Below are 26181 nucleotides of genomic sequence, written 5' to 3' on the forward strand. Positions count from 1 at the left end.
TTGGTGTTTATCACAGTCATGGGTTTTTTCTATATGTGGATGAATAAGGGTATTGTTCACTGTGGTGGTTTGGTTATGTATATGTAACATGTATATGAAACATATTCAATACTTTGATGTAGGATTCTGCGATTTCAAGGTGGGCTCTCTATGTGTTTTTTATCAGATATCTCCATCCTTTATGGCAGTCATGAAAACATCAGAATGCTGTTCAATATATATGTCCGTCTGATGGTGTGGACATTCCCCTTATGAATATGGTTTTTGGGAATGGCCCTGATGAAGGTGGCCTCCCTATGAGAGGATCCCCGAAACGCGTGTAGGCCTTTGGTTACTATTATGTCTTTGAAGTACAAAATAAGCATATCAAGATATGGATCATCAAGTTTTCATAACTGTGTATTAAATTTGTGATGATATATATGTCCAATAACAGATTATATTTTTGTATATTGTTGTATATATTATTGTTGAATGAATGAGGTATGAATGGTTTTTGTATTATTGTTTATTTGATATTGAATAATAAAATATTGATATTATAATTTTGTGTTTTCGTGTAATGATACTAATGACAATGGAAGATATAATTGTAATGTAGCCCGAGATTGGACATACAGTTGTTCAGTAATTGGTGACATACTTTTTAAGATGAATATTGGTGTATAATTGTTGTGGATTTATATCTATGTATGTTATGTAATACTAAGGTAGCTCATTATATTTTGTGCAGCTTTCGCTTCTATTTCCCTGGTTGAGTTACCACATCAATTACAGGGACCCTCTTTTTGCTTTCGGTTCCTCCTGATGGAGCAGTCTGACTGGAGGATCTGTGGCCATGCTCAGTAGCTATGGATACCATTCTTCTCTCCGTGGCCAGTCTGGAGCCACAAGGATTATTTGGACCTTGTCATTCTTGATCTTCTTCAGAACTCTGGATAGAAGTGGTATAAGTGGGAAGGTGTAAAGGAGGCCTGAGTTCCATTTGAGTCGAAAAGAGTCACCAAACAAGTGCTGCCTTGGAAACACCAACGTGCAAAACAGCTGACATTGCATGTTCTCTGCTGAGGTGAATAGATCTAATCAAGGCTCTCCCCACTGCTGAAAGAAACCTTGCGCCACCTCCCCATGGAGATGCCATTTGTGATCGACTATGCATTGACGGCTGAGTTAGTCTGCTCTGGCATTCAGAAAGCTCACCAGATGTTGAACCACCAGGGTAATGCCTTGATGTGCCAGCCATGTCCAGAGGTGCAGAGCCTCTTGACAAAGGGTCCAGGACCATACTCTGCCCCGTTTGTTGCAGTACCACACAGTGGTAGTGTTGTCCGTGAACACCTGCACCACTCTCCCTTTGAGAGAGGGAGAGCATGCAGTCAATGCAAGCCTGATCCCCGGAGCTCCAGAAGATTGATGTTGAGTTCAGATTCCGGCGGAGACCAGAGACCTCTGATCTCTGCCTCTCCCATGTGGCCACCCCACCCCAGGACTGACATGTGTCACTACTGTAAGATCCAGTTGGGGAAGGGAGAGGGATCTGCTGTCAACCCAATCCTGATCTGAAAGCCACGACTGCAGATCTTTCACAGACCCCTCTGAGATCTGAACCATGTCTGAGAGATTACCCTGATGCTCACCCACTGGAACTTCAAGTCCCACTGCAGAGCCCGCATATGCCATTTGAAACTGCACTGTGTTCAGAACAGCTCCAATGAAAGGGAGCGTCTGAGAGGGAGTCAGGTGTGACTTTGGTATGTTTATAGTGAATCTCAGCGTGTGCAGGAGGTTCACAGCAGTCTGAAGGTAGGAGTCGACTTTCTGGGGCGAGTCCGCTTTAAACAGCCATTCATCAAGGTAGGAGAAGACTGAAATCCCCAATCTGCACAGATGAGCTGCAACCAACGCCATCACTTTTGGGAACACCCGAGGGGCGCTGGTAAGGCCAAAGGGGGGCACGGTAAATTGAAAGTGCTCGTTACCTACCAAGAATTGTAGGTAAGATTTGTGGGCAGACAGAATAGAAAGATGGGAATATGAAAATAAGCGACCTGAAAGTCCAACGTTACCATCCAGTCCGGTGGGTCCAAGGCAGAGAGGACCTGAGCCAAGGTGAGTATTTTGAATTTTTCCTTCTTGAGGAAGAGATTGAAGTCCTGAAGGTCTAGGATAGGACGTAAGCCCTTGTCTTTTTTGGACACTAGAAAGTAGCAGGAATAACAACCACAGCCTACTTCTGGCACAGGTACCCTCTCTATGGCTCCCTTGGCCAAGAGAGAGACAACCTCCTGGCGGAGAAGTGCCAAAGGATCCTCCAGAATACGGCTGACTGATGGAGGCATGGCTGGTGGGGCAGATTCGAAGGGGAGGAAGTAGTCCCTTTGAACGACCTGCAAAACCCACCTGTCCGCAGTGATGGATTCCCAGTGGGGCAGGTGATGGCAAATCCTGCCGCTAAATGGACCGGAGTGAGGTGACGGACTAGGAGGGTTTGGAGGCTGCACCAGGGGTGGACTGGGCAAACCTCTGGTTCCCTGTCCCACGCCCACGTGGGATTCCGCGTCCCCGGCTACGCAGTTGCTGAACAGCATGGGTGGCAAGGGGACTGGGATGGGGATGCAACAGGGAGACACTTCTGTGGCCACGAAAGGGGCGAAAGGCAGACTGTTGGGGGTGAGGGCCAGTGGAAAGGCTGAGGGACTGAGCCGTAGCCCGGGAGTCCTTGAACCTCTCCAAACATCTGCCTTGTCTCCAAAGAGATGGGAGCTATCAAAGGGCATGTCTATAAGAGTCTGTTGGACATCCCTTGAAAAACGAGACGTACGCAACCAGGCGTGGCGCCTCAAGGCCACCGCTGTTGCAACCAATCTACCTAGAAAGTCGGTTGTGTCCAGCCCACATCTGATTGTGAACTTTGCTGCATCTCTCCTATCGGTGACAGCTTGAGAGATGATAGCATGGGCCTCCCCCGGTATTTTTGGTAGAACTTGCGTGACAGTATCCCACAGAGAGTGGTTATAGTTGTCAAAAAGGCATGCGGTGTTCACTGACCGTAGCACGAGACTGGAGGAAGAAAACATATTTTTCCCAAGTAGTTCCAGCGTTTTTGATTCCCTATCCTGGGGTGCGGAAGAGAATGCGCTCGAGGATGAGGATACCAAGGCTCTCAGATGTGGGGTGTAGGGACAGGAATTTAGGGTCATTCGGGGCGGGCCGATGGCGGTGTGCGATAGTCCTGTTCACAAGAGCTCCTGTGTTGGGTCTGGACCAAGTACCTAAAAGGACATTGGTGAGGGCTTCATTGAATGGTAGAAGAGGCTACAATGTGGAAGCCCCTGGCTGAAGCACCTCCGTCGGGAGATTAGACTTAACCTGAACAGTAGGCAGCTCAAGGCCGAGGACCTCAGCCACCCTACTGACCCCCAGGGAATAAGTCGCTCCCTCCGCTATAGCCATAGTAGGAAAAGACAACATGCCAGCATCACCAATGACCTCACCCAACTCCTGTGCCCAATCCAAGTTAGGGTCATCCTAGTATTCATAAGTGTCCAGGGACCCCTCCAATCCTTCGCCAAATTCGTACCATAAGAAAAAAAGGTCAGAATCTAACCTGGGGTGAATAGGCCCCATCGAAGAAGGAGGTGTTGTCGGCAGATGCTGATCCAACTCAGAGTCGTCGAGGATAAGGGTCGGGTCGATGGTGGGCACCACCGACGGGAACATCAACAATTGAACCGGTGCCAGGGAATGTCTCAATGGTACGACCGGCACTGGTGCGGATCTGGAGGGGACCTTGGTGGCCGGAGCCACCAGCGCAGAACCTAAAGGTCCCTCAATCAAATCCCTTGGGCCCGAAGGCACCGTATCTGGGTCGGCCTGCCCAAAAATGAGACGCATGGCCCCATAAAACTCCTTTAATTAGGCAGGGTTTGCTCCTGGAAACTCGGGGAAGGGCGAAGAAGGCCCAGAAGTAGGCTCCAAAGACAGAGGCCTCAATCGTCGACACTCCTCCCGCGTCACATCAACCAAGCGACAGGGTGAAGTCGATGGGTGAAGGGATCTCTTTGACTTCTTCTTACAGTGACCTAAAGACTTTGAAGAAGAAAAATGGTTGTGGCTCCGCAACCGGTCTCAAGACCTTTCCCTCGAGCGAGTCCGGGACCTACGCAGAGTTGAGTGCCGGGCCACCATAAGCTTGAGGGACCACTCCCTCAAAGCCTCTGGGTGCATAGCCCGGCATTCGGAGCATGACTTCAGGGTGTGGTCTCACTCCAGGAACCACAAACAGACCCGATGTGGATCCGTCACCGACATCATGTGGTGACAGTCCTCGCACGGTTTGAAACCAGTCTTTGGGGGCATCCCTGACGCACCAAAAAACTCACCAAAAACTCTACAAAAGAGTTGAAGTCGGTCAAGAAACGACCGGGGTAGCTTCTCTCCGGATCAGCGCGTGGGTGGGAAGAAAAGAGCTGATGTCACTTGCCGCATCTTTGTACTACTCCCTACATCACGGCGACTATGATTCCAATGGCACTCGCGGAGTCGACCAATGCCACCTACCGTTGTACAAGGGTATTGCTCAAAGAAAATATCTCTGGATCCAGTCTGACACCTGGGGGAAAATTATAAGGTAAGGAATCTGCAACTAGAAGTCTCTATCAGATACTGTAAGCAATATATGTATATCACCCCTCTGGCAGACCTAACAACCCTGAGGCCGGGTGCATTATATTATGTGTGTGGGCACAGCAAGTGACCAGTGAAGCCATCTTAAGTACATGTGCTGGACACTGGTCATTACGGGTTCCCCGGCTGCATGATGGCTATACTGAAGATAGGGATGTTTGGTATCAAACATCCTGTATTAATGAACCCTTACTGAAGCCACTGATGGATTTATTAATACATGAACACAGAGGGCACCTTTGAGGGGCCCCCTGAAAACCTACAAACCCTAGACTGGTCACCGACTGGTGCAAACCAGTGCAGCCACCTAGACAGAGTTCTAGCCCACTGAGGTGAAAGCCAACACTCTTGAGGGCTTAGAACAAAGGCATGCTCTGGGCAGAGGTGATAACACCTCATCCAGGCAGAATGGACATTCCAGGGTGGGGAGTTTCCAAGGCTTTGCTGCCTTTGAAATGCGACCCAGGCATCTCCAAACTGTAGAGAAGGCTGACCCTTAGGTCCTGATGCCACTTTTGGCGGCAGAACTGGAAGAAAAATTAGTTACATTAGAAGGAATGCCCACTTCATGCCAGTCCCAACCCTAAGGTGGACGAGCTGAAGTGGAAACTACTTTTTAAATTCCTCCCTCTTATTTGGAAGGAATTACACCAAAAGGATTAGGGCAATGCCCACTTCCCAAAGGAAGTAGTCATAAGAAGGGTGTAGCCCATTGGTTACCACCTGGCACCCCAGTAATGCCCCTAAATTCAGTATTTAGGTGGCACCTCGAACCCTAGAACTCAGACTCCTCACGACCTAAGAAGAGAAAGACACTACGGAGTCACACTAGCAGAGAAGACTGCAGATACCAACTTGACTTGGCCCCAATCCTACCAGCCTTTCTGCAGCCCTCGAAGATCCTACATCAGAAGATAACCCGTCCTGCCGCCTAGTGACCTCTGAAGCTTTCTATAAAGACCAATATATCCTGAGAACAGAGGACCTGTTCAAGAAACAACCAACTTAAAAGACAAAGATCTCTGCCCTGAGGAATAGCGAAACCGCCTCTGAATCCACCTCTGCACCAGACACCCACAGCCTGAGTACAAGTAGCCCACTGGACCTGTGAAGGTTCCCCAGCGATTCAGAGTCTGAGTCCACCGTGGGCTGACCCCTGCTGGACTCTGCTTCCAAGCCTGCAGCCTCAAACCAAAGCCAGTGACCTGGCCGGTAAGCTGTTTCCGATGACAAAAGTCACCCCTGCCCCCGGAACCCCTGGGTCTTGGGGAACTACACTGTCAGTGTCCCTACGCCCTCTAGCATCAGCACTTACCTGGGCATCTGTGGGTTTTCTTCATTCAGCATTCTGGCTCAAGCCTGCAGCCTTTTTCCAAAACTGATCTCCCCCATTGACTTACATTGGGCATCCGACGCTGAGTGGCACTCTGCACCTGGCCTCTGAGGGTGTAAGTTTGGTGCTGCCTTGTGGCCTCCCTTGTACTTACCTCAACTCCAGGAGATCCACCCATGATCCCACTTTACTCACCTGTGAGCAGCACATCCTCAGTTATCCCGTCTTCATTGGTTAACATTAGGCACCCAACATTATGTTGCCACTCTGCACCTGGCCGCCCCTGTGCTGCTGAGTGTGTATGTTTGGTGCTACCTTGTGCTCCACCCCCCCCCCCCCCAACCCTGGTGCTTACCTCACCCCCAAGACACCAACCTCTGACACTGCTTTACTCACCAGCGAGAAGTGCATCCTCGTTCACTCCCAGTCTCCATTAGTTACTATTGGGCTCCTGACTCTGAATTTTACCTTTGCGCCGGCTGCCCCTGTGCCGCTGTGAGTGCACTCTTGGTGCTAATCTGAACCTTGCTGGGTGTTAACCTAAAACTCCAAAGACTGGATTTGTAAGTCGAGTACTTACCTGCAAAATTGCATTCTTGTTTTCCTCCCATAGGTTAACATAGAAGACTCTGAAAATTGCACTGTGTAGATTTATGAAACTGAAAAGTATTTTTAATTTAAAAACTGCTTACCTTATAACAGTTCTTTGGTTCAATGGATATATAAAGGCAAATATTTTTTTCTAATTAGATCTCAAATGTATTCTTTGAGTTTATGTCTTATTGATTGCCTCTGTGAGTACAACAAATGCTTAAAGCAACTCCTTGACAAGCCTAACTGCTTTCCCAAACTACCACAAATAGAGCATTAGACCTATCTATTTCTGCCTCTGCAAACCTCCGGAGATCCACTGGACTATCTAGACTGTGTACTTCATTTTAGTGCGCCATGCAGAGAGCCAGCTTCCTACAATAGAAAATAGGTTATGGCTCCCTGTGATCTACAGGCTTTAGGTTTCATCATCTTATTGACAGCTCCTATACCTTTAGGCAAAGCTTTACCTTTTTTAGTGGCCACTAGGGTTATACAACAATGGAGAAACAAAATAATGCATCAAGGTTATCTAAAATATGCTGTAAAAAAGGCAAACTATGACGTACTATGCAAACCATTCTCTACCACCACTTCCTGTTGAAAGCTTTAAATTATGTTGTAAACCGTGCTTTAAATGGGGAAAAAAGAAGTGCAGGTACTGCCCAAATTGAGTAAGATGTGCCTAGAGGGATATCGAGGAGCGTGGCCACGAAGCAGGCATTCATAAAAATCGGTATTTTCTTAATGTTCATTAGTGGCTGATTTTCTTTGAGCTAAATACATTTCCCACACAATTTTCTTGCAAATAAGCCATATTTTTCTGAAAGGGCACCATGCAACCATCTTCTAGCACAATTGTTTTTGAAGATGTAGCACTGTAGTTGGGTGTAGTTCCAGTGGGTAAATTGTAATCTGTATAACAAGGATTCCAAAATGATGACTAAATATAGCAATATTCGTGTTCTTAACCAAATTGGGTTATCTGCCAGTATGTCAGCTCTTTTTTTCCTACCCCAGTCGAAGTTGGTAGCTTGAATGCATTATTAGGAGCCCATTTTCTGTGCGACATATCAGCCTGTTACTACACCCACCTATTGTGCACCAGTACCTTTACTCTAGAATGAATCTGCTCACATTGTGTTGTGTTTAACATTGTTTTTAATAAGCATTACCTCTTACTACAAGCAATCTAAATGGCAATGATTTTAGAAAAGATTTAGAAAACTAAAAGGCCAAAGATGCCCTGTCAGGATTCTAACCAAGAAGCTGAATTCAGATATCTGCACCCGGCTCAATAACCTTTTACATTATCTTGCCAGCAGGGCTGACTACAACAAACACAGAGTAACAAAAATCTGACACTCTACACATCAATCTTAATTTAAAAATTTGGATAGGAAGTGTAGGAGGCAGGCCCTCTATGTAGTGTGCAAACTAGGCACACTGTGCAGGGGGATCCAGGCAACCACACGGTTTCCAGAGGTAAATATTAGGCCACCTAATGCTCTAATTTTTAAGGTAGCTGGTCGAGCAGTTAGGCTAATCCAGGAGATGTGCTAAGTATTTGCTGTACACACAAATCCAATTATGCACCACACACACTCAATGAATAACTTAAAACCAAAATTTATAAAAATACTTCAGACTTCTAAATACATTTTAAGACCATGATCTTTAAGATACGTTACGTACTTTTTGAGATAGGACTTTTCAAAGTTTACAAAAATGTGGTCTTTCTGTGCGTAATTACGCACCATAGAAATCAATAGGAAGTCACTTACTGTGCCAGCTGAAGAGCCTCGGGCAGCTCCTGGTTCCAGCGGAAGCAGTGTTGCAAAGTCTTTTGGCACAAGCACAGGGCCATCTGGAGGGGCCACTTGGAAAAGGATCTGGTTCACAGATTTAAAGGTGGTGCCTAGGGGTCCCCTTGGGATATTAAGGCTCCACAAGGGGTTGGGGAGCTGGGGCACACAGCAGATTCCATGATGCAGGGCTCAGGGAGGTCAGATGCAGGGTGATTTGGAGATCCAGGAGCTGTGTGCAATGGAGTCCTTTGGAGCTGGAGGTGAGTCTCTGAGGGCTGCTTATAGAACAACGTGGGCACTCTGCTCAGAGGTCCAGGGTGTTCCTGAAGTCCCTCGACACAGGCTTCCTCCTGATCCTTTTTCAGCTTTGAGGGAGCTGGTTTTCTGGTTGTCCGACATCAGCTGACCAATACCCAGGTTATTGGCGTAACTCAGCCACTGGAGGGTGCAGTGCCAGCAAACTTTGCACACTTTTAGATCGTGTACGGGCTGTCATCGGTGTGTCGTCGGGTCCAGCTGTGACTTCCGGTTGCGGAGATATTGTCCGGTCAGTGAAGTGACCCTCACTGGCTTGTTGGTTCGTGCTTGGTTTTTGAGTAGTGCCTCCACTCAGAAGGGAAATCTAGGGTGATTCTTGAAGCTTAGCTGTCCCCTGGGTTTCTTGAGGTCGGTCCAGTGTTCAGCTCCACTGCAGCGGCGATTTTCAGGTCCTGGGTGCAGCAGGCAGGGTTTGGCGCCTTTTCTTGTGCAGCAGGTCCACAGTTCTCTTGCTTTGGATCTTCTCTGGTGCTGGTCTTCTTTGTCTTTTCAATCTCATTTCTTGGTCTAGGGATGCCACTAAATAATGAATTTAATGGGCGTTTTAGGGGAAACCTGTTAATGTCCAATGGGACACTTACCTATGGGTGGCTCCACCCATGTTAATGACCACTTCCTGTGGGAATGTTCACTTCCCTAAATCTGATTAGCTATTTTCCTTTATTCCAAGATGGATGAAACTGAATTTGGGGGTCCACTTCGCAGGCAACTCTTTGTGTGGTTTCCCGCCTTTGCTCCCTCCAACAGTTGGAGTTTGCAAAGGGGGAGACCACCTGCTGCTAGCAGCAGGCCTCAGGATTGAGTTTCAAGGGCAGTAGCCCTTTGAAGCTCACTGCCAAGGCAGTGCACATTCCTGAGGGAGGGTGTGTTAGCTCCTCCACCCACGAAGGGCATTGTTTTACAAACCAGAGAAACAGGGCTCTCCCCAAGGTTTGTATATTGGCTGTCTGGATGTAGCAGGCTTGCAGGAAGCAGACAGTAACCAGGCCAGGATAGTTTGATTTTGCAGGGGCCACCACCTCTAAGGTGACCCCTGGGTACATTTTATAATAGGAAAAAATGGGGGCATATTGCTCATGTAATTATGCCCTCACATATAATATGGAGCACCCTGCCTTAGGGCTGTAAGACCTGCTATAGGGTTGTATTACTCATAGTAATTGCAGTGTATGTTGGACACGGCATACAGGTAGTGAGTGTGCCAAGTCGAGTTTGTGTGTTAGGTTTGCACCAGAACACTCAGCCTGCAGTAGCAGTGCTGGGTGCATCTGGATGCATGGCCCTAGAGGGTGGCACAATTAGTGCTGCTGCCCCCAGGGGCTTACCCATAGTACCCCATGCCCTGGGTACCCAAGTACCTTTTACTGGGGACTTATAGTGGTAGCTAAAGACGTATCTAATTAGTTTTAGAATGTTTTAGAGAAAGAACATTTCCAACCTGGTTAGCAGGATCCTAGTGCACTCCAGTCCAAGTTGCAGTCAGAAACCAGGCAAAAAGTGTCTGGTACTGCAACAAGGTGCCCAGTCTCTCACACGGCTCTTTCAGTGCTTGTGTTATCTGTGGGAGCAGGGCGGGGACACAAACACATCCTCAGATCCATGGACATACATCTACACAGGCACCATCACATGTTTTTACATGCTTATGTACCAGTGGCAGGGGTATCCACTGATGTTTGCTCTGCTCGCCCCACACTCTGACTGCCTCACCATCTCCCGAAACAGCGTTACCGCAGAGCACTCGTAACCATTAAGCCAAACTTTTATTTCCAAATTCCTGCTTATCACGAGACCGTGCAGCTCCAATGCCAAACTTGCAGTTTGACGGCACACAATCTAATTGGAACTGCCTGACAATCAAGAGTGAGCCGCTGGCCCTAGCAACAACCCTCTCCCAGCATTGAAATAATGCACATCATTGGCAGCAGCGAAACACAAGACATCAAGGAGCGTCAGCAGCACTTGCACTTGACCTACCAAAAGACCCGAGCCTGACCAGCGCCAAGGAGAAGTCCTACTCAAGGGGAGAAAACGAAGAAATGCCGGTACTTAGTACCAGTGAATACCGGCCCATTTTAAGTGCTCATTGTAAATGTGATAAATTCCTAATTATGCTGCAAAGGTCAAAGTCAAAGAAGTGCGTAAATCTATTGTTTTATCAACGAGAGGTAAACAAAAACTACCAACCTAATCCCCATCAGTGCCTAGTGTTAGCTGCACTTTGAAGAGAACTGGTGTTCAAGTTATAACCCCCAAAATAAACATATAACATAAAAAAATACATAACGGGTAGCGTGTAATATGGTCCTACAGTGCCATCTTGAGGTCCTGGTGACGTTTGCAGACCACTCAGATATCAGCCCTGTGGTTTCCCGTCACCGCCTGAACACCGAGATGGCAATATTGGACAATAGAAGTGTTGTGAGCGGGAGGTGAAGGTGACTAACTGAGAAATTGGGTAAGGAAAAGAGCGTTTGGAGGCTGCAAATAAGAAAATGAAGGAAAGAAAGAAGGGAGGAAATTACGAAAATGAAGGAAGTTAAAGAGGACAAAAAAGTATAAACCGAGGAGGTAAAATGAAATATGGAGCATGAAATAAAAAAGAAAAGGATGATGGAAGGGAAAGTAAAACCAAGTAGAGAAAAACTATGTGAAGAGGAAATTAAGGGAAAAAAAAACAAAGGACAGGAAGAGGGAAGGAAAGGAAGAACTTAATGAATAAAGCTAAGAGAAGCATGAACGACGGAAGGGAAGAAAAGTGCAAGGAAGGGCAGAATAAAGGAGGGGATCAAGGAGTGGTGAATTTACGAAAAGTAAATGTATCTGTTGTCACAAAACGTACGGAGGAACTAAAACTAGAGCTTCAATAGCTCTTTGGTCAAAGGCACACATGGTCACACAGCACACGGAATTACAAGTACTTTACCATGGACAAAATCAGAAGCAACATGTGAAGCACATGTGAAAAGAGACAGCAGAAAGACTGCTTTAAGGGGGCTGGAGCATTTATTAATGTCAGAGGGGTGCGCAATTGAACCTCAAAAACGCGCACTGTGGCGTAGTGAGAAGTGGGAATGTCGCCACTTCGGAAGCGCTCATCCAGCCTTCTCTAAAGTACATTAATAAAGGCTGCTCTACGTGGCATATATAGTCAGATATACAGTCAAAAATAAAAAGCAAAAGTTAATGACAATTCTTAGCAAAAAACAAACTGCAAAAAGAGTTCGCAACCAAAAAGGCAAATAGGGAAAATCTTCGAATTAAGGTTCTACAGAAATGACAGTAATAAAAATAAACAAATCCATCTCACCCCCCCCCCCCTCCCTCCCAGGGTCCCCACACTTCCAAGGAGGCGAGGACACACAATTACTATCCTCCTATGCACATGCACATTGCTTTAAGTCAACATAAGTGACACTCCATTTAAGTAATTGGCAAGACGGGAACTTGGCCCGCACTGACAAGAGAGCCAATAGCGAAAGGAGGATGACCAGTTTCCACCACACTGCCAGTACTGTTTCACAAGGATGAACCCAAAATGGACTAACAGCAAGAGGCGGATGCCAACAGAGCCATATTTCTTAAGAACACAACTACATTAATTTTTCAGATAACATAAGCCTTGCCAGACAGCTAAAGCTTCTCAAACAAGCCAATAAATCTATTGCGACTAAACCCTCTCCTACAAACCTGCTTGAGTATTTCATGGTAGCTGCACACAACCCGAGGCAGCGCTTAGGCTTTCATTCAATCCCTGGGGCAAAAGAAGGATAAACTCTCAAGCTAAGTGGAGGAATTACTAAAAAAAAAAATAAAGGCTAACAAAACAATGGGAATATTCCAAACAACCCATAGCCATTTACTGCTGGAACCACGCTTAGTCAAACAAATTAGACTGTCCCTAAAACTGTAACTTAAAGAAACCGACAATGTCCATTCGTCTCTAAGGCTTGACTGCAGGCCTTCCGCACCCAGAGTTCTTTGGCCAACATCTAGCCAAGAGATAACAGAACAAGCAAAGATGATTTGGTATTCCCCATTAGGAATGAGCGTATGTGTTCAGAGGAGACTCAGACTTTAGGTTGGGATTCTTGCAAACCCCTGACTCGGTGTCTGTACTAAACAGTAATAGACAATTTCAATGCTGCAGATCTGAAGGTGTGGTCATCGAAAGGACAGCTGTTACTAGTACAACTGTTTCTGCGGGCAAAGAAACTAAAGGTGTAGAAATAGCCACCAGCTATTCTATATGTAAAGAAGGATGTAGCAATACAGTTTCAAATTATTCAAAAAGGATGCCAATTGCCATCTAGAACATTTATAACGTAAAAACATTTCTTTCTTATTAATTTAGCAATTAAAACTACAAGTAGAATGCCAGATGGCTTATACCTTTTGAATTTGCTCCCGTTGTTCATTTGATTCTTCAAACTTTGACCTCAATTCTTCCTTTTCTCTGAACGCCCTGGATTCCAGCTCTCTTGTCCGATCAATTTCCTTTTTCATCTCAATCAGAGAGTTGTTTGTGGCTTTAAGGGCATTTCTAGTCTCATCTAACCTGCAAATAGGAAATTCCAACTTATCTTGAGTTTAGCATGTGGGACTGATTTGCTTGCCCTGTAGCATTCCGAGTAGCTTCATTGCATTTAAGTACATCATTAAAGTCAATGCAAATGTAATCCACAAGACTGGGCAGGCATCTCGCTTGAACTGCTACCCAGACAGATTTTACTACAGGTTTCTCCACCTGCACCCTCAAAATATACTAAAATTAATTTAACGTAAAAATATATCGACACAATGACAAGATAGATTGAAATTAAATCAAGAAACCACTCCTTTAAAAGACAGCTCACAGTAGAATTATTCCAACTATTAAGGTTGGTTCCATGACTAGCTCTGAAAAGAAAAAGTTACTTACCTTCAGTAATGCTATTTTTGAGAGATACGCTACCTAACCGCAGATTTCTCACCTTCAAACTCTAAGTGGCACACTGTATCTAGAAACTTTTATTCAACAGTACTCCTACGTGAAACTACATAGCGCTGTGTGGCTCCGCATTGCCCGAAAGTGATGGAGCAGACCTGCATATGAGCACCACACCTGCACTTGGATATCGGTTTCTTGGTTCACTTTCCAAGCTCTGAAACGCAGAGCTAAACAATTGTTAGTAGCACTGTGCTGATCTCCAAGTTAAGACCTTTATAGAGGTTCAGAAAGCAGGCCACTCCAAACAGGGAGTTTGGAGGGAAGTGTGGAATCTGTGGTTAGACAGAGTATCTACCAGAACGAGAGTTACAGAAGGTTAGCAATGAAAAAGTTACTTACTTATCTGGTAGAGACAGAATCAATCAATCATAGTTTATAAAGCAGAGCTACTCACTGTTAGGGTCTCAAGGCACAGGGGGAGGAGGTGGGTGGGGATGGGTGGCGGGGGTGTAGCAAGTACCGGAGGTGGATTAGAAAAGCCATGACTTCAGTTCCATTGTGAAGCTGGGAGGGAGGTAGTTTATCTGATGTGGATGGGTAGGGCGGTCCAGGTGGTGGCAGCGAGGTAGGAGAAGGAGCGTCCTCCTGTTCTGGTTTTCCTGATGCAGGGTACTTCTGCGAGAGAGTGCTGGGCTGAGCGTAGGGTCCTGTGGGGTACGTGCAAGTTGAGTCGCTGATTAAGGAGGCAGGTCTGGTGTTGTGGAGGACTTTGTGTGCGAAGGTGAGGATTTTGAAAGTGATTCTTTTCTCAACAGGGAGCCAGTGCAGGGTGCGTAGCTGTTGTGAGATGTGGCAGTGTCGGGTAGGTCTAGGATCAATCTGGCGGCGGCGTTCTGGATGTTTTGCAATTTGCTGGTGAGTTTTTTGTTGATTCCGGCATAGAGTGCAATGCCGTAGTCCAGTTTGCTGGTGATGCGGGCATGTGTGACAGTCTTTCTATGCTCAAGGGGGATCCATTTGAAGGTCTTGCATAGGAGGTGGAGGGTGCGGAAGCAGGTGGAGGTGACTGAGTTGATCTGATGGTTCGTGCTGAGGCCGGGGTCCAGGATGATTCTGAGGTTGCGGGCTTGGCTGGCGGGAGTGGGTGGGTTTCCGAGGGCGAGTGGCCACCAGAATCCAGCTGAAGATTTCTTACCTTAGAATTCTTCCCCAGGCACCAGACTGGATCTGGAATTTCTTTCCAGCAGTACCTCAACGCGTCAGAAGAGGGAGTTGAGCTACTCCATAACAACGCCGTTTACCAGATGTGACGTCGACGGAGTCCATATAAACCTCTCCCCAATGTGCTGACATCAGTTTCGTCCGTGACGGTTTCTGCTCCAAAACACAGAGCCACTTATAGAAACAGTGTGCCAAAATATAGGCATCTCTGTGTTAATCATGTATGAACTCCTAATGAAGGCATTTTAATGCCAAGAAAATGATCTTTGAGGTAAAAAATCATTTTGCAGAGCTTTCCTTGTTAAGGAAGTCCCTGTCCTTAAAAATCAGTTTGCAGAGCAGGGAGGATGGGTAGGTTGGTGAGAAATCCCGCAGCTAGTGTAGGAAGCTGGCCTGGTGTGTGGTGGTCACCTATGGTGTGTGCACCTTATACCATGTCCAGGCAACCCCTATTAGAGAATGAAGACAGTGTCTAGGAAGCCAGGGCTCTCTAGTGGTAGCTGTGGTGAGGAGCCAAGACTAATCTAGGAGGAGTGTAAAGCAACTGCAATACCACTGCAGACACACAGCAACTTCTCACACCAGATAGGAACCACAGTGTCGCAATAATAAAGGTAATTTATTATAGTAACACTGAACTAAAATTACTTATAGGCATTCCCCCAACTGGAGGTAAGTACACACTATGAATACACACCGCAATAATTAGCAATTGGAACATAGGAATAACAAGCATTAGCAAACATTAGAGAAAAATAGTTGGGGGTCGGAATGGGGGGGAAACCATTTCCTAAAATAGTGAAATGCGAAGTGAAGTCTTCCAGCCAAGGAACTGGAGTAGTAAGAGGGGAGCTGGGAGAACTCAGGACCCCAAGAGCTGAAATGACCAGGAGAGCAGAGGTGAGTACCTGGTTTTCCCAAAGACTAACGAGGGAACTTTGAAAGAAGAAGACTGCAAGACCAGGACCAATCCGGTGGAACCCAATGGTGGGTTCTGGAAAAAGAGGACCTGAAAAAGAAGGGGACAGAGTCCAGTCCACACAGGAGTGTCCAGACGGGGCAGGAGCCACTACCCACCCTTCTGTGGATGAAGATCTGTGTCAATGAGGAAAGATCATCAGCTGTGGAGCCCAGGAGCTACAGAGAGGTCCTTGGAGTCATGCAGATCATGACCCACGCCAGTCACCGGGTTGCAGATGGTCAGTGGTCAGGCAGACCACCAGCAAGCCTTGGCAAATGCAAGTTGGAAGATCTGCAGGGAAGAAGAGGTCTAGCAAGGTCCAGGGGACTCAGCCCTCAGCAGCAGTCGGGAGAGCCAGGAGAAGCAGTAGCAGCCCCCATAGGCAACCCACTGCAGCAGGTACAGTAAGTCATAATGGGGCCAAGTCAGCACACCTGGAGAGGAGTCCCACGTCGCTGGACCAGCAGAGGTGGGACTGTCCTTGCAAGGATGAAGTGCTGAAGGCTGGGGCTACTTGGAACCTGAAGAACCCTTGGAGCAGGAGTCAACAAGCCTTGGTTGGTGCAGGAGTCACTGTGCACAGGGGTACTCTCCCGCAAGAGAGGAACAAGGGGACCACTCAGACCCACCATCTGTGTTGGAGATTCTTCCTGGAGCCTGATGGCAGAAGATCAAAGCAGCCTGTCGTTGCCTTAGGTGCCTGTGGATGCAGGGAAGTGACTCCTTCACTTCAAGGGAGATTCCTTCTTGCTTCTTTGGTGCAGCTGAAGTCTTGCCGACCCCAGGGGATGCACAGGCGTGAAAATGTTGCAACTGCTGGAAGGAGCTGGTGAAACAATGTTGCAAGGCGAGGTCGTCTCAGGAGCTGCAGGCTTGTTTGGTTCCTGAAGAGTCCAGCAGCGGGTTCTGGTGGCCAGGAGCAGAAGAGGCTGTTGCAGAGGAGTCATGGTGGAGTCTTGCATGCTGAATCTGAAATCTACCCTCAAGGGAGTCCCTAAATAGCCCTAAGAAAGGGCTTGGGCACTCTTCAGGGTAACAACCTAACAGAGGTCACTAGTCCTGACCAACCAGTTGCCCCCAGGGCCCTCTGCACATCCTGTTTTGAGAATGGCAGAATTAAGTGGCACCACTGGGGAGGTGATGGACAAGAGAGTAGTCACTCCCCTTTCCTTTGTGTACTCTCACCCCAGAGCAGAGATTGGGTGTCCATTGACTGGTGCAAACCGGATTATGCAAGGAAGGCACCAAATGTGCCCTTCAAAGCAAACCAGTGGTGTGTTGAGGTTACCCCTCCCCAGCCATGTAACGCTCACTTCTAGGTGAGAGGGTGTTGCCGCTCCCTCTCACACAGGAAATCCTTGTTTGGCCTTCCCCTGTTGAGCTTGTCAAGCAGGAGGAGGAGGGCAGAAGCCAGTCTGAAGGCCTGCAGCAGTGTGGGCTGCCCGCAAACCCTGAAAGACAGGTAGAAGCAATACTGGGGGGGGGGGGTCCCTCTAAGAAGTCCCCAGAGTGCATGGAATCATGCCACCTATACCGGCATTAGTATTGGGGTATGATTCTGACATGTTTGACACCAAACATGCCTAAGTTTGGAGTTACCATTATGTAGCAGCATCACAGGTAGTGAGTGACCTGTGGCCAGTACACGGGTAAAATGGCCTCCCCGCACTTACAAAGTCCAGTGCATTGGAACTGGAGTTCGGAGGGGCAACTCTGCTCATTCAGCGGTGCCCTCACACACAGGAACCTGCACCCTGCCCTCTGAGCTAGGTGGGCCTACCATAGGGGTGACTTGCAGTGAGACCTGGTGCAGTGACTTGTGGTGAAAGGATGCATGCACCTTTTCACGCAGGCTGCAATGGCAGGCCTGCAACCACATTTTGCATGGGCCCCCATGGGTGGCACAATACAAGCTGCTGCCCATATGGGACCCCTGGTGTGCCAATGCTCCGATTCACTAAGTGCCATATACTAGGGACTTACAGGGGTACACCTGTATGCCAATTGTGGGGTGTAAAGGGTACGAACGTAACCAAATTTAGAGGAGAGACCACAATGACTGGGGTCCTGGTTAGCAGGATCCCAGTAAAAACAGTCCAAGCACACTGATAAACAGGCAAAAAGTGGGGGTAACCAGGGGAAAAAGTGTGACTTTCCTACAGCTAGATCCTGTTTGTAACAGATGAACAAGTTACTTACCTTTGGTAACGCTTTTTCTGGTGGACACAGTATCTACCAGTGGATTCCTCTCCTTTTGAATTCTCCCAATGTGCCAACTTTTGACAGAAATCTTTTCTTTCTAGCTCTCCATGACGAGGATGTCACAATGGAATGGCTTCGCACGCGACTCTGTCTGACATCATCCGAGCCATAAGAAATCCTCACCGGCGTGCTGACGTCAGTTTCACTCACTTATTTATTTATTTATTTTATTTTCTTTTTTTCTTAACTGTGCCTTTGAGGCGAACGGGTAAACACCAATATCACAAGCACGTGCAAACTCAATACAAGAATTTATATATACATCCATATATAAACATACATTCGGTATATAAACTTGCCAGAAATAAATATATACAAACAATTTCATTATTGGCCTAACCAGACAGACAATGGGGAGGTGGGTGGGAAAGTGAGGAATCGACAGGTGGATACTGTGGTGGATACTGTATCCAACAGAAAAAGTGTTACCAAAGGTAACTTGCTCTTCTGATGGATACATCTACCTGTAGATTTCTCACATTTTGAATAGAGTCCCGCACTCAGAGGTTGGTGCCTGTCTGGCTATACCAAAACAACCTGCAGCACCGAGTGGGGAAAATGGCTGTCCCTCCTTATTTCTGAGTCCAAGCAGTAATGCTTTGCAAAAGTGTGGAGGGACGCCCATGTTGCTGCTTTCCAAATATCTAGAACAGGTACACTTTTAGCCAAAGCCGAAGCAGTAGACTTAGTTCTGGTAGAATGAGCTCTAATGCCCTGGGGAGGATCCTTCTTTGCCAGTGGATAACATATCTTAATACAAAGATTGACCCACCTTGATAGCGTTTTGTGGACAGCTATGCCCTTCATCTTGCCCAGGTAGTATACGAAGAGCTGATAGTCTGTCCAAAACTCTCTCGTTCGCAGCCTTTCCTCCTCCTTAAAGTGATGGGGAGGCGGATTAAAGGACGGAAGGGTGATGGACTGCCCTAAATGAAAAGGAGGCACCACCCTGGTTTTCAAAACCACCTTGTTAGCATGGAAAGTAGTAAATGGGGGTTTTACACTTAGAGCTTGTAGCTCACTAACTTGCTTAACCGACGTGATTGTTAAGAGAAAGACAGTTTTAAACGTATGGAGCCTCAACATGCAACTATGCAATGGTTCAAACAATGTACCCATCAGGTACGTTAAAACTAAATTTAAATCCTACTGGAGGCATTATAAACGGAGTGGGAGGAAACCTATTAGTCAAACCCTTAAGTAAACTTAGAACTATAGGGGACTTAAATAAAGAGGGTTGGTCAGATACACAAATAACAAGCGCAACCTTGTTATGCCAAGGAGAAAGCAAACTGTAAAACATTGGACAAATGGGCCTTTAAAGGGTCAGTGTGCCTCTCCTCACACCATTTAACAAACTTGGCCCAGCTACCATCATAGACAGGGTGGAATGTCGCCTGGCCGATAATATAACATCCACCACGTCTGGGGAGAGAGAAAAAGAATTCAGATTTCCCCATACAATCTTCAGACATGTAGGTGCAAGCGCTGGAGGTGGAGGTTAAGAATCTGCCTCTATGACTGATAGAGGTGGTCTGCCCTCTGAGGGAGATGGAGAGAAGGGCACAGCAAGAGTTGGAGGTCTGTGTACCACACCCTTCTTGGCCAGTCCGGGGCTATTAACAGGACTTGAGCCCGGTCTTGGCAAATCTTCCTCGGAACCCGAGGAATCAAGGGTATGGAAGGAAACGCATACAGCAGCCGGTTGCTCCAGCTCAACTGAAACGCATCCCCTAATGCTCCCTGCATCAGAAACTACAGGCTGCAGAAAGACAGGCAGTACATGTTCTCACAAGTGGCAAACAGATCTGAGGCATCCACCATAAATGGATGACGTGAAGAATCACCTCCGGATGTAGACGCCACTCGTGGTCGGTTGAAAAGTGCTGGTTGATACTGTCTGAGTACGTTGAAAGCTCCGGCCAAATGGTTTACCACTATGCAAATCCGATGGTCCTGAGCCCAGGACCAGAGACGTAGAGCCTCTCTGCAGAGAAAATAAAACCCTACTCCTCCCTGCTAGTTGATGTACCACATTGCGGTAGTGTTGTCTGTCAAGACTTGTACTGACTGGCCATGAATGGAAGGATGGAAGGCCTTGAGAGCCAGACATATCGCCCACAATTCCAACAGATTGATATGAAACATCTGTTCTTCCAGATACCAAAGACCTTTTATCTCCAGATCCCCCCAGATGCGCTCCCCAGCCTAGAGTGGAAGCATCTGTAATGACTGTGGTCACCGGAGGACAAAACGGCCTTCCCTGCGAATGGTTGTCGTCCACACTCCACCATCGAACAGCCACCGCAGTGTCTCTGGAGACTGTTATTGACTCTGAGATCTCCACTGTGTTGAAACTACTGCTTGCAGAGGCACCACTGGAGAGTTCTCATGTGCTAATGTGCACGAGTGACCAACAGAATACAGGAATGGAACAGATCGAGTAGTCGTAGGACCTTTAGCACTGGAACAACAGCTCCATTTTGAAACGATGGAATCATAGCCTGAACATCCTGAATCCTCAGAGGAGGAGGGAAGGAATGATTCAATGTTGTGTCCTGGGCTGCCCCTATGAACAGGAAGCACCGAGAGCGATCCAGATGAGATTTGGGCACATTTAACAAAAGCCCAGGTTGAACAACAACTGGGTTGTTACCTGCAAATGATGCAGCACCAACTCTGGAGACCTGGCTTTGATCAACCAATCATCCAGGTAAGGAAGTACCAGTATTCTCTTCCTCCTGAGATGCACTGCAACCACTGCCATCACTTAAGTGAAGACTCCAGGTGCGGAAATAAGACCAAAAGGAAGGACCACAAACTGGTAGTGTTGTGTCCCCTACCATGAACCGGAGATACTTCCTGTGTGACTACAGGATTGGGATAAGAACCTACGCATCCCTCAAGTCAATAGAAACCATACAGTCTTCCTTGTCCAGCGAAAGAAGCATCAGGGCTAGGATCAGCATTTTGAATTTCTCTTGTTTGAGGAACCAATTCAAAATCCTCAGGTCCAGGATCGGCTGCAAATGACCATCTTTCTTGGGGATCAGGAAATATTTTGAGTAGCATCCCTGGCACGTCTCCTGCTCCTTAACCAACTCCACTGCACCCTTTAAAAGCAGATTTTGTACCTCCTGCTGAATAACAGCAGATGATCTTCGGAACAAAAAGTATGCTTGGGAGGGAATGGAGGGGGGAAACTCCCAAAAGAGAAGAGTATAACCATTTCCTACAATGCTTAACACCCAAGAGTCTGATGTTATTGACTCCCACTCTTGAAGAAAATGAATTAACCTCCCCCTACAGGAAACACATGCTGACAAAAGGGAAGAGAACTATGGCTGCTTTCCTGAAAGATTCCCAGCTGATGATTAACTGGACGAGGAGGAAGGCTGCTGGGCGGCACCACATTGCCTAAGTCTCCCCGACCTCTGTATGACCTATAAAGGGGGTTGGCAGACTGTTGACCCTGGAACTACTGCCTCCCACAAAAAGAGGAGCTTCAACCAAACTCCCTAAACCTAAGGAAAGATCTATAGGTCGAGGAGAGTGACTGAAGACCTAAAGACTTAGGCGTGGCTTGGTTCTCCTCGAACCTTTTGAGTGCTGAGTCAGCTTTCTCTCCAAACAATCTGGGCCAGTCAAACAGGAGATCTATCAAGTTGGATCGTACATCAGAGGGGACACAGATCCTCTAAGCCATGCATTTCTTCTGCTAGCCACTGATGTACCCATGGCTTTGGCAATGGAGTCCGCAGTGTCCAGGCCCGACTGGATGAAATGTTTAGCAGCTGCCTGACTGTCCTGCAGCAGCTCCTTAAAATGTTCCTGCACATCTTGCGGCAGTTTGGGAACCACCTTCATAGCTGAGTCCATCAATGCATGGATATATCTTCCCAACACACATGTAGCATTAACTGATTTCAAAGCCATGCTATATGATGAAGACCTTCTTAGCAGACTGTTCCATGCGTTTCGATTCCATATTTGCAGGTGCTGTAGAGAAAGAACCAGGACCTGTTTTGAAGAACAAGAAGCCTGTACTACCAGACTCTCAGGCATCGGATGCTGACTAAGGAATTGCGGGTCACCCAGCACATCCCTATACTTTCTGGCAACCACTTTGGAAACAGCTGGCGTAGACACTGGTTCTGCCACAAATCCAGAACTGGCTCTGACAAAGCCTTGTTAAACGGCAGCAAAGGTTCAGATGTAGTAGTCAGGATGTTGGACATAAGCTCCAATGTGGGCAATGGCAATTCCAAAAAGGTTGGCAGCCTTCCTGATCACACCATGATAAGTGATAAGCGGAATACCTCCGGGTGACAATAACTCCCACTCAGAAGTGTCCAGTCCGCTTGCCACTTCAATACCCTCAAGTCCATGAGAATGTAAAGGAATCTCTCCTTCTTCTAAATCCTGTTGCTCCTCCAAATATTGCTGCTCCTTCAAGAGCCTCAATGTCTTCTTTCTGGCTTTCTGGATCTTAAGCTAGACTCTAAACATGGCATCGATAAAGAGTGCGTCGATTTCAAGGATGTTTGCTTTGGCGCCGGTGAAGCTGGAGCTGGCGTCAGGATTTTATTGCGGGAAGGAGTCGAGTGACTCAGCGCCGGACGAACATTATTTGACGTCTGTATCCCTGAAGGTGATGGAGCAGTGGTCAAAAAAGGCATAAAAGGAGCCTGTTTAGATGGTGCTGGGAAGCCCAGATTAAAGGTTAAAGGACCCGTAGGGCCAGCAGGCGCACAAAAGGGAGTCATTGGCCTGTTAAAAATGCTGAACAAAGCATTTAAAAAGGCAGATGGATCCACCCCAGTAGTTGGGAAGGCTGGATATTCTGGTTGAGGCTGCACCTAACTTGATTCTCGCTCATCCAGCTCCTGTGGAGTAAAAGGAGAGCACTGCAGGACTTGAAGGCGATACAGAGATCTCAGCCAAAGACAGCACAAGTAACACCTCTGGTGACTTGACTTCGGTTGCAGAGGAGAAAGGGTGGGGCTCACTTCCCAGGTCGAACGACATTGAGACGTGGAAGCCGGGGACAAGGACCTCAGGCTAGCATCTCGGGAAGAGTGGCGCAGAGAGCTGTGGAGACGCTGCTTCTTATGTGATTTTGAAGACCTATGGGAAGACGACTTCTCTTGATGTCTGGATCTTCGATGGACCCACTTTTCCTTTTTGGCCTTTGCCATGTACAGTTTTGCTTCTCTTTCCTTTAGGGCCTTCAGATTCATACTCTGGTAAGAAGATTATCCCCCAATGTTGTGATCGGAACTCAGGCATCAGAGACAATTTTCGTGCGGGTCAGTGACTGACATATGATCTTCACACTCTCTCCAAGACTTGAAGCCAGACTTCTTCGGTGAAGACATTGTATCACAAAGAAAACTTGATGAAAAGCTCCCTTGATACAGTGCAACACCTAGAGAAGTAGAAAAACTGTTAGTGTTGAAAGCGTGTGTAAGGAAATGCCTCCTTGGCATGGTTACCCCCTGACTTTTTGCCTTTGCTGATGCCAAGTTATGATTTGAAAGTGTGCTGGGACCCTGCTAACCAGGCCCCAGCACCAATGTTCTTTCCCTAAACTGTACCTTTGTCTCCACAATTGGCACAACCCTGGCACCCAGGTAAGTCCCTTGTAACTGGTACCAAGGGCCCTGATGCCAGGGAAGGTATCTAAGGGCTGCAGCGTGTCTTATGCCACCCTGGGGAACCCTCATTCAGAACATGCACACTGCTTGCCAGCTTGTGTGTGCTGGTGGGGAGAAAATGACAAAGTCGACATGGCACTCCCCTCAGAGTGCCATGCCAACCTCACACTGCCTATGGCATAGATAAGTCACCCCTCTAGCAGGCCTTACAGCCCTAAGGCAGGGTGCACTATACCACAGGTGAGGGCATAGGTGCATGAGCACTATGCCCCTACAGTGTCTAAGCAAAACCTTAGACATTGTAAGTGCAGGGTAGCCATAAGAGTATATGGTCTGGGAGTATGTCAAACACGAACTCCACAGCACCATAATGGCTACACGGAAAACTGTGAAGTTTGGTACCAAACTTCTCAGCACAATAAATTATTGTAAAAATACACCCAGAGGGCATCTTAGAGATGCCCCCTGAAAACATACCCGACTCCAGTGTGGGCTGACTAGTTTTTGCCAGCCTGCCAAACACCGGACATGTTGCTGGCCACATGGGGAGAGTGCCTTTGTCACTCTGTGGCCAGGAACAAAGCCTGTACTGGGTGGAGGTGCTTCTCACCTCCCCCTGCAGGAACTGTAACACCTGGCGGTGAGCCTCAAAGGCTCACCCCCTTTGTTACAGCGCCACAGGGCATCCCAGCTAGTGGAGATGCCCCCCCTCCGGCCACTGCCCCCACTTTTGGCGGCAAGGCTGGAGGAGATAATGAGAAAAACAAGGAAGAGTCACTCCCCAGTCAGGACAGCCCCTAAGGTGTCCTGAGCTGAGGTGACTCTTACTTTTAGAAATCCTGATTCCCCCAATAGGATTAGGGATGTGCACCCCCCCCCCCCCCCCCCCCCACAGGGAAGAGGGAAGAGGCACAAAGAGGGTGTAGCCACCCTCAGGGCCAGTAGCCATTGGCTACTGCCCTCCCAGACCTAAACACACCCCTAAATTGAGTATTTAGGGACTCCCGGAACCGAGGAAGAAAGATTCCTGCAACCTAAAGAAGAAGGACTGCTGACCTGAAGCCCTGCAGTGAAGATGGAGACGACAACTGATTTGGCCCCAGCCCCACCGGCCTGTCTCCCTACTTCGAAGAAAACTGCAACAGCGACGCATCGAACAGGGTCCAGCAACCTCTGAAGCCTCAGGGGACTACCCTGCATCTAAAGGACCAAGAAGCTCCTGAGAACAGCGGCCCTGTTCAAGAGACTGCAACTCTTTGCAACAAAGAAACAACTTTTAAAGACCACACGTTTCCCGCCGGAAGCGTGAGACTTTCCACTCTGCACCCGACACCCCCGGCTCGACCTGCGGAAAACTAACTCTACAGGGAGGAATCCCTGGCGACTGCCAGCCCGTGAGTAGCCAGAGTTGACCCCCCTGAGCCCCCACAGCGACACCTGCAGAGGAAATCCAGAGGCTCCCCCTGACCGCGACTGCCTGCTTCAAGGAGCCCGACGCCTGGAAACCACACTGCACCAGCAGCCCCCAGGGCCTGAAGGAATCGAACTCCAGTGCAGGAGCGACCCCCAGGCGACCCTCTGCCTAGCCCAGGTGGTGGCTACCCCGATTAGCCCCCCGTGCCTGCCTGCATCGTTGAAGAGACCCTCGGGTCTCCCCATTCATTCCTATTGAAAACCCGACGCCTGTTTGCACTCTGCACCCGCCCGCCCCTGTGCCACTGAGGGTGTACTTTCAGTGCCTGCTTGTGCCCCCCCACGGTGCCCTACAAAACCCCCCTGGTTTGCCCTCTGAAGTCGCGGGTACTTACCTGCTGGCAGACTGGAATCAGGGCACCCCTATTTCCATTGAAGCCTATGTGTTTTGGGCACCACTTTGACCTCTGCACCTGACCGGCCCTGAGCTGCTGGTGTGGTAACTTTGGGGTTGCCTTGAACCCCCAACGGTGGGCTACCTTGGACCCAACTTTGAACCCTGTAAGTGTTTTACTTACCTGTGAACTTAACATTTACTTACCTCCCCCAGGAACTGTTGATGTTTGCACTGTGTCCACTTTTAAAATAGCTTGCCATTTTTGCCAAAACTGTACATGCTATTGTGATAATTCAAAGTTCCTAAAGTACCTAAGTGAAATACCTTTTAAAGTATTGTTTGTAAATCTTGAACCTGTGGTTCTTAAACTAAACTAAGAAAATATATTTTTCTATATAAAAACCTATTGGCCTGGAATTGCCTTTGAGTGTGTGTTCCTCATTTATTGCCTGTGTGTGTACAACAAATGCTTAACACTACCCTTTGATAAGCCTACTGCTCGACCACACTACCAAAAAATAGAGCATTAGAATTATCTCTTTTTGCCACTATCTTACCTCTAAGGGGAACCCTTGGACTCTGTGCACACTATTTCTTACTTTGA

The 26181-nt window shown here is 47.7% G+C and overlaps 1 protein-coding gene across 2 annotated transcripts in view; it reads right to left on the minus strand.

Moving 5' to 3' along the window:
- The window catches only part of KIF15 (kinesin family member 15), a 930781-nt gene that overhangs the window by 91401 nt on the left and 813199 nt on the right, over positions 1-26181 (minus strand). For both annotated transcript variants that reach the window (XM_069211483.1, XM_069211481.1), the window contains exon 33: positions 13129-13294. In XM_069211483.1, coding sequence (XP_069067584.1) covers positions 13129-13294 — 166 coding nt within the window. The remainder of the gene's footprint in view (positions 1-13128; positions 13295-26181) is intronic.

The sequence above is a fragment of the Pleurodeles waltl genome, chromosome 10 (assembly GCF_031143425.1).
Source record: "Pleurodeles waltl isolate 20211129_DDA chromosome 10, aPleWal1.hap1.20221129, whole genome shotgun sequence".
Lineage (NCBI taxonomy): Eukaryota > Metazoa > Chordata > Amphibia > Caudata > Salamandridae > Pleurodeles > Pleurodeles waltl.